Source organism: Lacerta agilis, chromosome 6, assembly GCF_009819535.1.
Source record: "Lacerta agilis isolate rLacAgi1 chromosome 6, rLacAgi1.pri, whole genome shotgun sequence".
NCBI lineage: Eukaryota > Metazoa > Chordata > Lepidosauria > Squamata > Lacertidae > Lacerta > Lacerta agilis.
The window spans coordinates 65,132,665-65,146,617 of record NC_046317.1 but is presented as its reverse complement, the minus strand read 5'-3'; the positions used below and the strand labels follow the sequence as shown (position 1 = coordinate 65,146,617).

General features: G+C 43.8%; 1 protein-coding gene across 1 annotated transcript; it reads left to right on the top strand.

Moving 5' to 3' along the window:
• Positions 1-1,167: 1,167 nt before the first annotated feature.
• Positions 1,168-13,946, top strand: LOC117048840 (CMP-N-acetylneuraminate-beta-galactosamide-alpha-2,3-sialyltransferase 2-like). The gene is made up of 7 exons (XM_033153187.1): positions 1,168-1,320; positions 5,728-6,283; positions 8,120-8,310; positions 9,381-9,560; positions 10,365-10,410; positions 12,392-12,511; positions 13,540-13,946. The coding sequence occupies exons 2-7, from the start codon at positions 6,011-6,013 to the stop codon at positions 13,705-13,707; spliced, it is 978 nt and encodes a 325-aa protein (XP_033009078.1). The 5' UTR covers positions 1,168-1,320; positions 5,728-6,010; the 3' UTR covers positions 13,708-13,946.
• Positions 13,947-13,953: the final 7 nt, after the last annotated feature.

Genomic DNA, 13,953 nt, shown 5'->3' with positions numbered 1-13,953 from the left:
AACCTGGTCTTGACAACCAGCATGAACCTCCCTTTCCACTGTCAGCATTATTCTTATCATTGTTAATTAAATGTGTATACTGCCCTTCATCCAAAGATCACAGGGCAGCTCACAACATAAAAAATGAGAGCACAAAGTACACAATAAAGCAAACCAATAATTCCCCTCCCACAAACACATTTAAAAGGCCATAGGATGTTAATCAGCCAAAGGCCTGGCTATAGAGAAACATTTTCACCTGGTGCCTAAAGATATGTAATGAAGGTTCCAGGCAAGCCCCGTTCTCCACCCTCCAGACCTCTCATGGAGGAGGGCCTCAGATGATGATCATTTCTGCATCCTCCACCCTTTAAGACACTCTCTGAAAGGATAGGTGAGAATAGGACTTGCCTTGTAGCGGTTTTCACAGTGCATTTGCTAGCTGTAGTGCTTTCCGATGAAATGTGCAAAAATCCATGTAAATGTGAACAAACAAATAGGAGATGTTAACTCTGATTTGTGTGAAATAATAAGGTGCCTGGCCATTACAGGTTTTACGCTCACCTTACAGAGTGATTTAGACCAATCAAACAATGAAGCTTACTGTGGGAAAACAAACTCTTGCCTCCACTGAATCACCTCTTGCGGTAGTTGGCCTGGTGCAAACAGGATTTCCTTCTCCCACACAATTCCTTGCCTAGCTTTTCCCCTCAGAAGTTGAGGACAGTTATGCAGAGCTGCCTTGGAGAGCAGTAACTGACTCTCATGGCTGTTTTTTGCTTGAAAGATAGTAGCAATGTGTCTCTTGACTTGATAAGAAACTTCAGGGACACGAGATAACGTAGCTGCAGATTTTGAAACAACAGCCTGTTCAGTTCTTCGCTGCAGGTCCTTGTTTTTTGAAAACACTGTAGAGTCTGCTGAGGTGTCCTTGAACTTGTTGAAACATAACCTCAATTATGCTAAAAAGTTTGCCAGGTTAACAAAAGGAGGGGAACGAGCCAGTTTGTTCTTTAGCAGAAAGTGTATTTACAATAGTTTGTGTTTTTCAAATGCAAATAACCTTAGTGCAAGGGGGAGGGGCTAGAGATTATCTCAGCCAGGTGGGGAAGGGGACAATCTCCTGCTGAGGTCCTGAAGATCCCTCCTCGGAAGCTGTTATTTGCAGTGGTGCAGGAAATGGGAAAGAATTCCCTCGTTGCGGGAACCCTTGATAGAGGAACTCCACTATCTCAGGCTGAATTTGCAACAAAACTTCCGCTTGGGGCTGCCACCAGTGCCTGTGCGTGTTGACTCTCACAAGTAAATCCCAATGCGTTCAGTGGGGCTTGCTCTTCCCGGGTAAGTGTGCAGAGGGCTGTGTCTTTCTTTCATTTTTGTTAATACCCTCCCCCTTTGCCTTCTTCCTCTCTTTTATTTGCTTGTTCATTGCTCACAAACCGGTCTTCATTCACTTCTTGCCATCCGGTTATCATATCTTTAAAACACATTTGGAGTACATACATTTCCTCCCCTCAAATAATTTTGGGCACAGTAGTTTGTTCAGAGTGGCTGGGAATTGTTTGTGATGGATAAACTACAGTGCCCATAATTCTTTGAGTGGGGGGAATGTGCTTCAAACGTGCATTAAAGGTGTAGTGTGTTTGTAGCTGTAATTTGTGTTTTTAATTCCTTCCACACACCCTTTCCCCCTTCAGTTACAGCCAGATCCTAGGCACCTTTTATTCAGAATAATATATTGCTGAGTTTCATAGGACTCACTCCTAAGCAATGTGCCTAGGATTGTGATGAAAGTCCCAAAACATGTGCAGAGTGTGTTTCCTTCAGTCCTGCATAATTGCATTTCAGATCCAACAATGTTCCTGACTATTGGCCCAGGGAAACTTACGCACTTGATTTGTAACCAATTACATAAGTCTTCCTGGTTCATTTATGTTCATTTATAACATTTTATACTTTAGCATCCTTAGCATCAGAGCAACAAATGCAAGTCCCATTTTAAAATGTGAAGCTCTGCACATTATCTCTCTTTTTCATTCTTCAGAGTTGCCTTCTTTCTTTCTTTTGCTCTAACAACATATCAGTAGTTGCAAAGTATAGATACAGGTAGGTAGCCGTGTTGGTTTGCCATAGTCAAAACAAAATAAAATATAAAAAAATTCCTTCCAGTAGCACCTCAGTTGGTCTCTAAGGTGCTACTGGAAGCAGGGGCGTTTCTAGCCCCTTGGCTGCCCGGGGCGGGAAGCCAAGAGGCACCCCTGGGGGCGGGGGTGCCGGGCAGCGGCATGAGCAGCCACCGCACGAAGGGGTGTCGGGCGGAGGATTCGGGAGTTTCTGCGGGCTGCAAAGACTCCTGAAGCCGCCACCCGGCGGCAGCACCCCTTCGTGCCACGGCTGCTCGTGCCGCTGCCCGGCACCCCCGCCCCGCCCCAGGGGTGCCTCTTGGCAGCCCGCAGAGACACCCTAAGCCGCCGCCAGGGCACCCTTGGCGGAGCGCAAGTTGGGGCAGGGAGAGGGACGGGCCAGCGAGGAGGGGTGTCACCCCTCCTCGCTGGCCCGCCCCTTGCCTCCATGCCGCAGCAAAAAAAGCCGCTGGAAGGGGGGGGGAATATTTTCGGCACTGCTGGGGTGGAGCTGCAGGGGCGGCCAGCGAGGGGGGGTGACATCCCTCCTCGCTGGCCGCCCCTGCGGCTCCACACCGGCAGTGCCAAAAATAGCCTAAATTTTTTTTAAAAAAAATTTAAACATTTATAAAAAGCCCAGGGGGTGGGGCCGCCACCCAAAGTGTCACCCCCCAGTAGGGCGCTGCCTAGGCCCCCTGACTCCCCGCCCCCCCTTGCTACGCCCCTGACTGGAAGGATTTTTATTTATTTTTTATTTTGTTTTGCAAAGTATAGAATTAAAGGAGTGGGTAAGATAAAATGCCTCCTTTTTTGGCATTGTGTATTTTGTTTCTTTCTGGTGTCCCAGCTCAACATCTCCCTTTGTGCGATGAGGCTGTGATTTAATTGTTGTAACCTGACACAAACCTTTACTCCTGAATAATCCCTACTGAACATAGTGGGATTTATTTTGCACAGGATCAGTTTATACCATGTGAATTGTGTCCAATTAAGTTATACTCAAGAGTAGACCTATTGAAATCAATGTTAGCCATAACCATTATTTTTAATGCATCTGAGTAGGACTAACATTGCATACAACCCTGTGTAGGTGGCACAGTGCATTGTGCACCTTTGGAGGTGATGGGTGCATTTTGTGTTTCTCATTTGCAGTAACTTTACCATCGAAATCCTCCCCTCAATATCATTAGGTCCAGAATCCAAAATGATCTAGTGCAAGTGTAGGCAACCTAAGGCCCGTGGGCCGGATGCGGCCCAATCGCCTTCTCAATTTGGCCCACGGATGGTCCGGGAATCACCATGTTTTTATATGAGTAGAATGTGTCCTTTTCTTTACAATGCATCTCTGGGGCATAGGAATTCGTTCATTACGATTTTCAAAATATAGTCCAGCCCACCACATGGTCTGAGGGACGGTGGACCGGCCCACGGCTGAAAAAGGTTGCTGATCCCTGATCTAGTGGCACCAGTGTGTATTTGCCTTGCAGGGATTTTTGTTAGCTTTCCTTCCTCTTGATAACAGCATATATGACTCAGAGCATTTTAAAGGAACATTCCTAGATAATGTTTCTGCACCACTATTTTAATATTTAGAAGTCGTTCCTGAAATGAGAACATTTCACATTACTAAGGCTTTATGTTAGAATGCTTAGGGTATGTTTGCACAAGCCTGGATTTTCTTTTCATGTTCTTCCAGTTTAGTTTGATTTCTCCTTTGACAGCACAGGCTGTAGCCTATAAGCAAACCAACCTCTCCTTGCTAATTTCACTGTTGCCACCAGGTAAAAATATCTCTCCTCCCCCCCCCCAATTCCCCTACCCCCCCCCATCCCCACTAAACAGCTATTTAACCACCTGAACTTCAGCTGACCCATCCAACTCTCAATACTGTGTGTGATGGCAGTTGTGTGTGGAGTGAATAACAAGACCTCACACCAAGCTTTCCCAAAACACATTGTGTATTTACTTACAGGTTTAGCAAGGCAACTCCTGCCAACCTAGCAGTTCGAAAGCACACCAGTGCAAGTAGATAAATAGGTACCGTTCCAGCGGGAAGGTAAACAGCATTTCCATGCGTTGCTCTGGTTCGCCAGAAGTGGCTTAGTCATGCCGGCCACATGGCCCAGAAGCTGTACGCCAGCTCCCTCGGCCAATAAAGCAAGATGAGCGCCGCCACCCCAGAGTCGTCCGTGACTGGGCCTAATGGTTAGTGGTCCCTTTACCTTTTAGCAAGGCAACACATTTTAAGAAAATGGTTTCTTATAGGGGGAACCACAATTTTTACATTTTTAGCAATTGCCCATAAGAGTAGTTGATTTATCTATTTTGGTTTTTTTAATCTTTAAATACTTTATTGAAACAATACTTTAAAAAAAACGATAAACAAACCACAAAACAAAACAGTCTGCTTCTCTGACCAAACCAATACTTATAATTTACATCCTCAGTTTAGCTTCTGCATCCCTTTGTAGTTTTCTCTGAGCTCCTTTGCTGTGGTGCCTAACTGTGGTTTCCTAACACTTCCCAGTGTTTCAGGTCTCTGAAATGGTTTCTTCACTTTCTCCCTTATTATTTTCCATTCCCTCTTATTGCAGGAAAATGCAAGTATTGATGGGAATGGGTGAATAGGTGAACAAGCTGTCTGGGATGAGGGACAATACAGAATGTATGAAGCAAATTATGGAAATGTCAGGATGTGTTTAATGAGTTGCTAACTTGATTACTAACACAAACCTTGGATATTACCAGAAATAGATACTGGATGGGTTGCAGATAGTACTGTACATTTGGGTACAAATCACACTCGAAGTGGCTCACCCAGAGCCACAGTTCTAGTTTCCTGGCCATGGTCTTGCTGCTGCTTACCAGAACATACCAGTAGATGGGGAAGCAAGAGGGAGGTTGGGGCTGTGCGGATGCACCAGTGATTTTGGGAGTTGAGGGCTAGCTCAGTTAGTAGAGCATGAGACTCTTAATCTCAGGGTCATAGGTTTGAGCCCCATGTTGGCTGAAAGATTCCTGCATTGCAGGTGGTTGGACTAGATCAGTGTTTTTCAACCTTTTTTGGGCAAAGGCACACTTGTTTCATGAAAAAAATCACAAGGCACACCACCATTAGAAAATGTTAAAAAAATTAACTCTGTGCCTATATTGACTATATATAAAGTAATTCTCTTGAATTTTTCAATTTTTCCCACGGCACACCAGGCAACTAGTGTGCCGCGGAACAGTGGTTGAAAAACACTGGACTAGATGACCCTTGTGGTCCCTTCCAGCTCTACAACTCTGTGATTCTGAAGCCAAACCAGCAGTCATGTAGAACACCTGAACAGCCTTGACCTGTTCACCAACTCAAACCCTTTCAGTAAATGGCAGCAATGCTACTGCTGGGAAGGTAGTGTTGCAGTTCTGCCCCATCTGGTAAACTGCTACTGAATTGCATTCAGCATAACTGGAGGAAAGCTTGGGACCAACAGCATGGACATTTAGAAAAATATTACACCGTTAAACTTATTAATGTACAGAACAATGTCTGGAAATAACAACTTTATCTTGCCACAAGCATTTCCCTCTGCCATCTGTAGTCCATACTAACGTCATATCACACTTTTTCTGTGTGTTTCAGCATTTGTTTGATGTGAGGTCTAAACTGGTTCACACCCACAGAACACTGGCTGGCTGAATAAATGGAGAATGAGGCGGACCTTGATTTTTCTGAGTTTTTAGCTGCTGAGCTGCACATCTGTGTGGAGCAGTATCTACTCAAGAAGCTACCTGCTCATCATACGTGAACAGGAAACTCACAGAGCAAAAAGTCTGACATAGGCAATAAAGTTAAACCACACTGCATGATGCTTTTGCCTCATAGAAGGTTTTTTAGCTATGAGATCCAGCTGATTGAGTGAAGGATGCAGTTCAGGAAAAAGCTGTGGAGCATCCTTGCCCTCTGCCTTGTATTTTTAGTTTGGAAGGTTTACAAGGCTGTGGATATGGGCCCTTTGCCTTCCTCTGGTGAATGGCCACTGATGGAGTCTCCCTGGGAGGGAAAGATGTGCAGCCAGAACAGGTGCACAGAGCATAGCAAGTTGGACTGGTTTTGTGATCACTTTGATGCCTCAGTAAACTGTCTGCTGACTCTTAGAAATCCAGAGGTCCCCTCGGAGGTTCTGCAGTGGTGGCTGGTGAGTGTTGCACCATATTAATGACAAACACGCTCCTCCCTGCTGTGTCCATTGAGCAAAATGAAACACAGAGCATCTCCTTACTTCTTTGAGTGCTCAGAGCATGGGCATCGCGAGGGGGGCGGTGGGGGCAGTATGCCCCGGGTTCTAGGGGAGGGGGTGACACTTGGGCCAGCCCCCCCCCCGCTGGCGGACCCGAGCAAGCTGCAGAGCAAAGCCGCTCCGCCCCGTGGCCTGTCTGGGGTCCGCCCGCTGGCGCTGCCCCGCGCGATCGGGACAGGGAAGCCCCATGAGCCGGCGCTTGCTCGGCGGGTCGCCACTAGAACAGCAGCGCTGGCGGGATGGACTGCGCATGCCCGGATTTTCGCTCATGTAAAAACATGATTTTTTAAATTTTTTATTTTGTTTTGCAAAGTACCGTATAGAGTTAAAGGGGTGGGTAAGATAAAATGCCTCCTTTTTTGGCATTGTGTATTTTATTTCTTTCTGGTGTCCCAGCTCAACATCTCCCTTTGTGCGATGAGGCTGTGATTTAATTGTTGTAACCTGACACAAACTTTCCGTCACGGTGTTCTGTTGTGACAAAAGCGGTTTTGTCATGCTGGCCACATGACCTGGAAAGCTGTCTCTGGACAAACGCCAGCTCCCTTAGTCTGAAAGTGAGATGAGTGCCACAACCCCATAGTCACCTTTGACTGGACTTAACCATCCAATGGTCCTTTCCCTTTTACCTTTATCTTTCTAAGGTGAAGGATAAGTTGACTCATGGGTCAGTTTTTCTGGGAAAACATTTTTATTTATTGCAGTGTTGTACACTGCTATATTTGCTAATATTTAGCTGAGCAAACTGTCTCCCTGAGCAACTTTGGGAGGAAGGCACAGATACAAATTCAATAAATAAAGTAACTATTTATTGCTTTATAACTATTTATTAAAGCAACCATTACTCATCATCTAGCCCATGGTCATAATTTCCCCAGCAAAAGGACGATCTGTCCAGCAAGTTTGACCAATCTTAAGCAGTCCTTCCAGCTCCATTACTCTCTCTTGTATATATACCCAGCAGTCAAATACCCAGCATAATGAAGAAAGAGTCCTGGCCTAATGAGGATAGAGTCCTGGCTGCAGGACCAGGAAAGCCACTGGGTGGGAGATGTACAGGTGCCAACTGCTTTACCCAAAGAGAGCTCCTGTGCTTTCATAGTTGCATGGCAGGGAGAAGCCACCTAGCAAAAACGTTCTCTATTTCTGAGATAAAAGAAGCAGCACCTGAACAATGCTTTCCTGATTGCCAGCACATGAGCCACCCTTGCATGAGGCATTCTCACTAAAGTTATTTGCCTTTGTTCTAGTTACAGGTAGGTAGCCGTGTTGGTCTGCCATAGTCGAAACAAAATAAAAAAATTCCTTCCAGTAGCACCTTAGAGACCAACTAAGTTTGTTCTTGGTATGAGCTTTCGTGTGCATGCACACGAAAGCTCATACCAAGAACAAACTTAGTTGGTCTCTAAGGTGCTACTGGAAGGAATTTCTTTGTTTTGTTTTGCCTTTGTTCTGTATCTCTATTCAGAATAGTTTGCAGTCAGTCAACTGTACCATCAAATATTTCTCTTTTGTAATGTGTGTAAGCAGGCAGTTCCTTTTTTTTTTAAAGATGCTATTGGAAAGCAGGTTCTACACCCCCTCCCTTAATGTCCTCAGTATTTATTAATAATAAAAATAATTTTATCTCATCCCCTTCAAAGAGCCCAGGGTAGTCATAACAACATACTGGGGGGAAATTACAAAAAAATAAAAAATAAAATAAACAACTAAAAGCATACTTTGTTCCATTAGAGGCTGCAAGGATATCACAATGGAAGCCGACTCCAGAAGATAATAAAGGAATTGTTTGACATCCTTCACTCCCCTCCTGTTACAGTCCAGGATTTTACCCAGTGTGGAACATGTGCTGTGGTGGGCAATTCAGGGAGGCTGAAGGGTTCTAAATATGGAAAAAAGATTGACTCTCACCACTTTGTGCTGAGGTAAGTGGAGTAGAGTAGAGTATATACAGTGGTACCTCGGGTTAAGAACTTAATTCGTTCCGGAAGTCCGTTCTTAACCTGAAACTGTTCTTAACCTGAGGTACCACTAATGGGGCCTCCCGCTGCCGCTGTGCCACTGCCACGCGATTTCTGTTCTCATCCTGAAGTCAAGTTATTAACCTGAGGTACTATTTCTGGGCTAGCGGAGTCTGTAACCTGAAGCATCTGTAACCCAAGGTATCACTGTACACCCTACCTTGGGCTTCATAACATTAGTGTGAATAATGCTGAAAATGCTGAAAAGTACTTTTGTGTGGCTGTTATATTGTAGTATTAAGGCTGATGAGAAACCATTCCTTTGTTAGGGAGAATATTTGTTAATAGGTCAGAATGATTGGCTGATGAAAGATAATTGTTGGGGTAATTGTTTAAGTATCTCAAAATCTCTCTTTCTGATGGTTAACACTAAAGACTCAGCCACAGCCACAGAATCATAGTGACCATTTATCATTAACTAATTAATGCTTCTCAGTTTGTATTGTTTTTAAATAGTGAAGCCATCACCATCCAATGGGGTTAATAGGATTGTTACCCAACAAAATAGTGTTGAGCAGTAATTGTAATTCAACAGGATAACTATTGTTGCTGCTATTCCTATCGTCAGCATCATTTAGACCCTTCTGAGTGCATAAGGCATTAGCATAAGCAAAGAAGAGCAGGTCGTTGTGCCAGAACAGGGATTACAGTCTAAATTCTGAAATGGTGGGGAGATGCAAAGGCAGAAACAGCTAGTGAAGTTGAGATGTATATGATAAAAGTTTCATATGCTGTAATATATGAGAATAGTTGCAGGGAATAACAATCCCAACTCCAGGTTTGCCTAATTCTGAAAATCCTGAAATACTATTTTTGAAAATAAAACCTGGTAATCTACAGTCCTGAAAAATGGCATCTGATTGATGCCCCTAGGCCTCAGCCCATCAAGTGTCAGATTCAGACTTTGACCACCCCCATGTGTCTGGACTGGATATTTTGTGAAGCATCTGATCATGTTTCTTATGTCCTTTGAGGATGAACACAGCACAAACTTCAGGTTTTGAGGAAGATGTTGGTACAAGAACCACACACCATTTCATGTACCCAGAAAGCGCTGTGAACCTGCATGCTGGCGTCCATCTTGTGCTCGTCCCCTTCAAACCTCTGGATCTCAAATGGCTAGCTAGTGCCTTTTCCTCAGGAGAAATTAAGCGGTGAGCACTTTCTGTCTAATTTGAGGACAAAAAGCTAGGCAAGTACTACAGCGGGAACAAAACCTTTAGCATTCATTTATGGGGCAGTTTCTTTTGGGCAAAACATCTGCACTATGAGTGGATATTCTGTACAGGTTTGTTTGAGCCCCTTAAAAAGATAGCATAGAGCTGGAAAAGGTGCAGAAAAGAGAAATCAGAATATCAAGGGGCTGGAGCATGTCCTATGTGAGTAAATGTTATTATGTTTGTGGGGTGTTTTTTTATTATAAGGGAGACATCATAGATAAAATGTGAACGAAGTGGAGAGAGAGGTTTATTTCTTCCTCTCCCATGGTATTAGAATCTGGGGTCATCCAATGAAGTTCAATGGTGGGAGATTCAGGACGGACAAAATGAAGTACCGGTACTTCTCTAAACAGTGCATGGTGAGGACTTCATTCCTCACAATAAACATGCCTCGCTAAGAGCAGAGTTGATTTCTTTGTGCCTTTACATTCAGTCAGTAGGGAAATCTTGAAGTGACTCTTAAAGGCTTCATTGAGACTATAAATTTGTCCACTATGGACTTAAGTCAGTGTTGCAAATGTATTACTGTATTTTGAAATTTTTCAAGCTATTTGGAAATATGCTTGTAATAACAGGAGGTGCCCCAAGACAATCATTATTCATGGAGCTGCTTGACTGCTTCCTCTCCAGGAATGGGGTTTATGTATACTGAACACTGGAGGAGGGGCAAAAAATAGAAAGTTTGATGGTAAAAGTAATGAAATGATTAATGCTATGATTCTTTCATTTCTTTCATAGTACATACCAAAGAGTCAAGCCATTCATTGAAGCTGACAAAAGCAAGGTAAGTTGTGGATGCAGGCAGCAATACATAGATTCGGATCTATCAATTGTTTATTCTGTGAATTTAAGGACTGATATGTGCAACTGCAGTGTTCCGTTTGCTTTTACAAAAATAGTCATTGTGGACCCCACAGTCTTATTCCAGGACCCTAGAATGGAGGTCAAGGAGCTTTAATCTCCTCCTGCCCCAACTATGCTCCCAATCCATACCCTACCCTGCAATTTGGAGGGGGGTGGAAGGGATAGCATTGGAAAAAAATGGAAGATTTCACTGCAATGCAAATTGAACGGAGGCCTTTTCATCCTAAAGTGAGGGTGGGTAGTGGGTATAAAGCCATCCAACCCCTATGCTAGAATCCTGATCCAGACTGGGGGCCCCACATTGGCAATTTCTGTAAACAAAAGAAGACACAAAAAAGACCTTGGCACTTAAAAGCACAACTACAGAGCTGTCATAAAATGTATTTTTAATGAGCCAGCTTTTAGGGGTAAGGAAAGGGTTATAGAACAACGTAAGTCTTGAGGTTTCCGGCAGAAAATGAACAGCTTCATTAATTTCAACAATCCAAGAGTAAAATTCTGTTTTGCCTTCTGAAATAATTGATTAGGCCAGAGGTTTTGAACCTTTTTGGGTCCATGGCTCCCTTCACTAACTGTGTTCCTTCTGCAGCACTCCGTGGGGCTCAGAGGCCCAGTTATGTCACCCCTTGCCTACAGAGCTAGCAGCCCCTCACCTTTTTTTTGAACACCCTCCCTTGTGGAGTGTTCCCTCAGCTTCCTCTCTTCTCCTTGGGAGTCCTCCGAGCAGCTGCCACCCCTGGTGTCTGAGCTGCCCCCCCCCCAAAGAGAGAGGTTCCTCCTCACACTGCCCCACAGGGGCCTGGGAAGTACCCCCTGGCCAGCCCCAGAGGCACCATTTGCCTGAGGAGCTCATAGCCAGGGCTGCTGCAACGAACAGCTGTGCAAGCCTTGGGGAGGCAGAGACGCGAGAAGGCATCAGAGGAGGGAGGGATGGAAGGAAGGGCAGAGGCCAGTGTTGCCCACGACACCCCTGACCATCATTCAAGGAACCCCAGGGTGCCACGGCACACTGCTTGAATACCACTGCATTTGGCATTTGAGTCTAATGAAACGCTGTACTGGAAAACTTGTATTTGTATTATTATTTACATCCTTTCTTCCCTCCAAGGAGCTCCAAGTGGCACACATGGTTCCCCTGTGAGGTGGGTTAGGCTGAGAGATGGTGTGACTGATCTCTGACAGAGATTCTTGACTGTGTGAGGATTTGAACCCTGCTCTCCCAAGTCCTAGTTCAACACTCCTGAGCCCTATAGCACAAGTTCAGAAATGAAAAACTAATACAAATTGGGCGTAGGTTACTCATGACTGTTTAAAAAGTCAAGGGCTGTTGTGATTGCTTTTACTTAAGCTTTAAAGAAATATTTATTTAAGGTTATTTTGTACTTTTATATCAGGGGTGGCCAACTCCCAAGAGACTGTGATCTATTCACAGTTAAAAACTTGCAGTGATCTACCCCCTTTTTGGGTTCAGTCAAAGTTGTTGAGCTTTTTTTTTAGGAAGGAAGAAGGCCCATTTTTCGGGAGTTTGGGTCAAAGCTGTTGAGTTTTTTCAGGGAGGAGGTAAATTGTTGAGCTTTTTTTAGGGGGGCAGCCAATGATCTACCAGTGATCTACAGCAGGCATCCAGTAATCTACCGGTAGATCACGATCTACCTGTTGGACATGCCTGTTTTATATGACCTGATGTTTCATTTATGTGAACTTCTTGGGAGATTTATTTTCTCAAGCAGCATGAATTTGCTTTAAGTAAAAGCAACACCTTTGCTTTTAATATGTTGAGCATAAGAGTCACAAACCATCTCATTCTCATTAGCTATGCTTGTGGCAGGTGGGACAATTTGAGGAAGAGGCTATGACAATAGGTGAGAACTTCTCAGTCTAAATGTTTTTCTTCTCCTCAGGTCTTAATACTAAACCCTGCCTTCCTAAAATATATTCATGATAAATGGATGAAGCGCTTTGGAAGGTATCCATCTACTGGATTCGCTGCACTGCTTTTTGCTATCCATACTTGTAAACAGGTATGTACAGTGATCTCCAGATGTCTACAGATGCAGGCTTCTGTTGCTACTGGGATGTAGTGCATTTGATTGTGAGGTAACTTGCCTCTTTGGGCCATGTTTACAAAGCAACTTTTCTCACAACTGATTTGGTGACAGAATGGTAGTTCAGAAAGTACATGGGCAGAGTCCCTCAGAGAACAAGATAGTCCTCTCCCATGTTTTGAAACACTGAAGAGATTGCATGTGGTGGGTATTGAAACTGTGCTGGATGTCTTATGTCTTGATCACTAAGTTGCAATATAGTAAGAGATTAAAAAAACAAACCCTACAAATTACTCAAATTATACAGAAACAAGCAGGCTGCGATAATAAGCTGGCAGTGGGACTTACTATTTTTGTTTCATTGTCTTTGCATAAAAATCCATCTCCTCTTAAAGAATGAACCAACTAAACCTGCCAAAATTCCATACAGCCCCAAATTAAATTAGGAGTGATGCTGGAGGAAGGATATCTATTAAGCAGCTATTACAGTAAATTCTGCTTGTTAATGCAGTAGGATATGTTTCACATTTAAAAATCTTTGCTGAAATTAACCTCACCACTGCTATCTTTATATAATGGAGTCTGCTTCCGTAAGATGTGGCCACTCCTTGCAGGGTTAGATTATCGATTATTAAATTTAAATCTAAGAAAGCTTTATTGAGAGATAACAAAACAAGCAGCACAAGTTAATATGTAATGAACCAGAAGAGGGAGTTGAGGGAAGTTGTGGGGAGGAGGAATTGGGGAACTGTATTTTTCTTTTTCTTTTGTTGCGACAATGTTATTGTGATGAACATTTTTTTTTTGTAAAACTTTTTTTTAAAAAAAATAATTTTTATTATCAATGGCTGCATGCAGCTGACTACCACTCGCTGGGAAAGGTCTGTTGCACTTGTGCCCTGCCCGCAGACTTCTGAGAAACAGAATGCTAGATTAGGTAGTAGCTTTTGGGCTACATAGGCCTCATGCTCTCATTTCCTTCCCCATAATGCTTTGTGTGGCAGGTCTCTGTATTTGGTTTCGGCGCAGACAGCAGAGGGAACTGGCACCACTACTGGGAAAAGAATCGGTATGCTGGAGCATTCCGCAGGACTGGAGTCCACAATGCCACTTTTGAACTGGCACTCATTGAGAGACTAGCAGCTGAAGGCAGAGTATCATTTTATAAATAGCTTGTTCCAGTGCCCCACAGACTTCAAAGTAGCTAATCCAAGAAAGAGGAACCCAAATCCTGGCACCCATGATGGTCTTTTGAGCCACAAGAGAAGCAAGGTGGATGGATTAGAAATCAAAGCACAGTTCAGCAGCCCAGGTATGTATGTACATACACATGTAACACCACTTCTGAACTGATTACTTTCTTAGCAAGATGGTCAACTTGAAATGTTTTTCTTTAAATTTGGACAATAGAGGCTATG

What these genes read in the sequence shown, in the direction of transcription:
- LOC117048840 (XM_033153187.1), top strand. Translation starts at nt 6,011, where the DNA reads ATGCAGTTCAGGAAAAAGCTGTGGAGCATCCTTGCCCTCTGCCTTGTA. An exon ending in AGGTTCTGCAGTGGTGGCTG is followed by an intron (nt 6,284 to 8,119) that starts GTGAGTGTTGCA and finishes TTGTTCCATTAG; the next exon opens with AGGCTGCAAGGATATCACAA. An exon ending in CTATCCATACTTGTAAACAG is followed by an intron (nt 12,512 to 13,539) that starts GTATGTACAGTG and finishes TTTGTGTGGCAG; the next exon opens with GTCTCTGTATTTGGTTTCGG.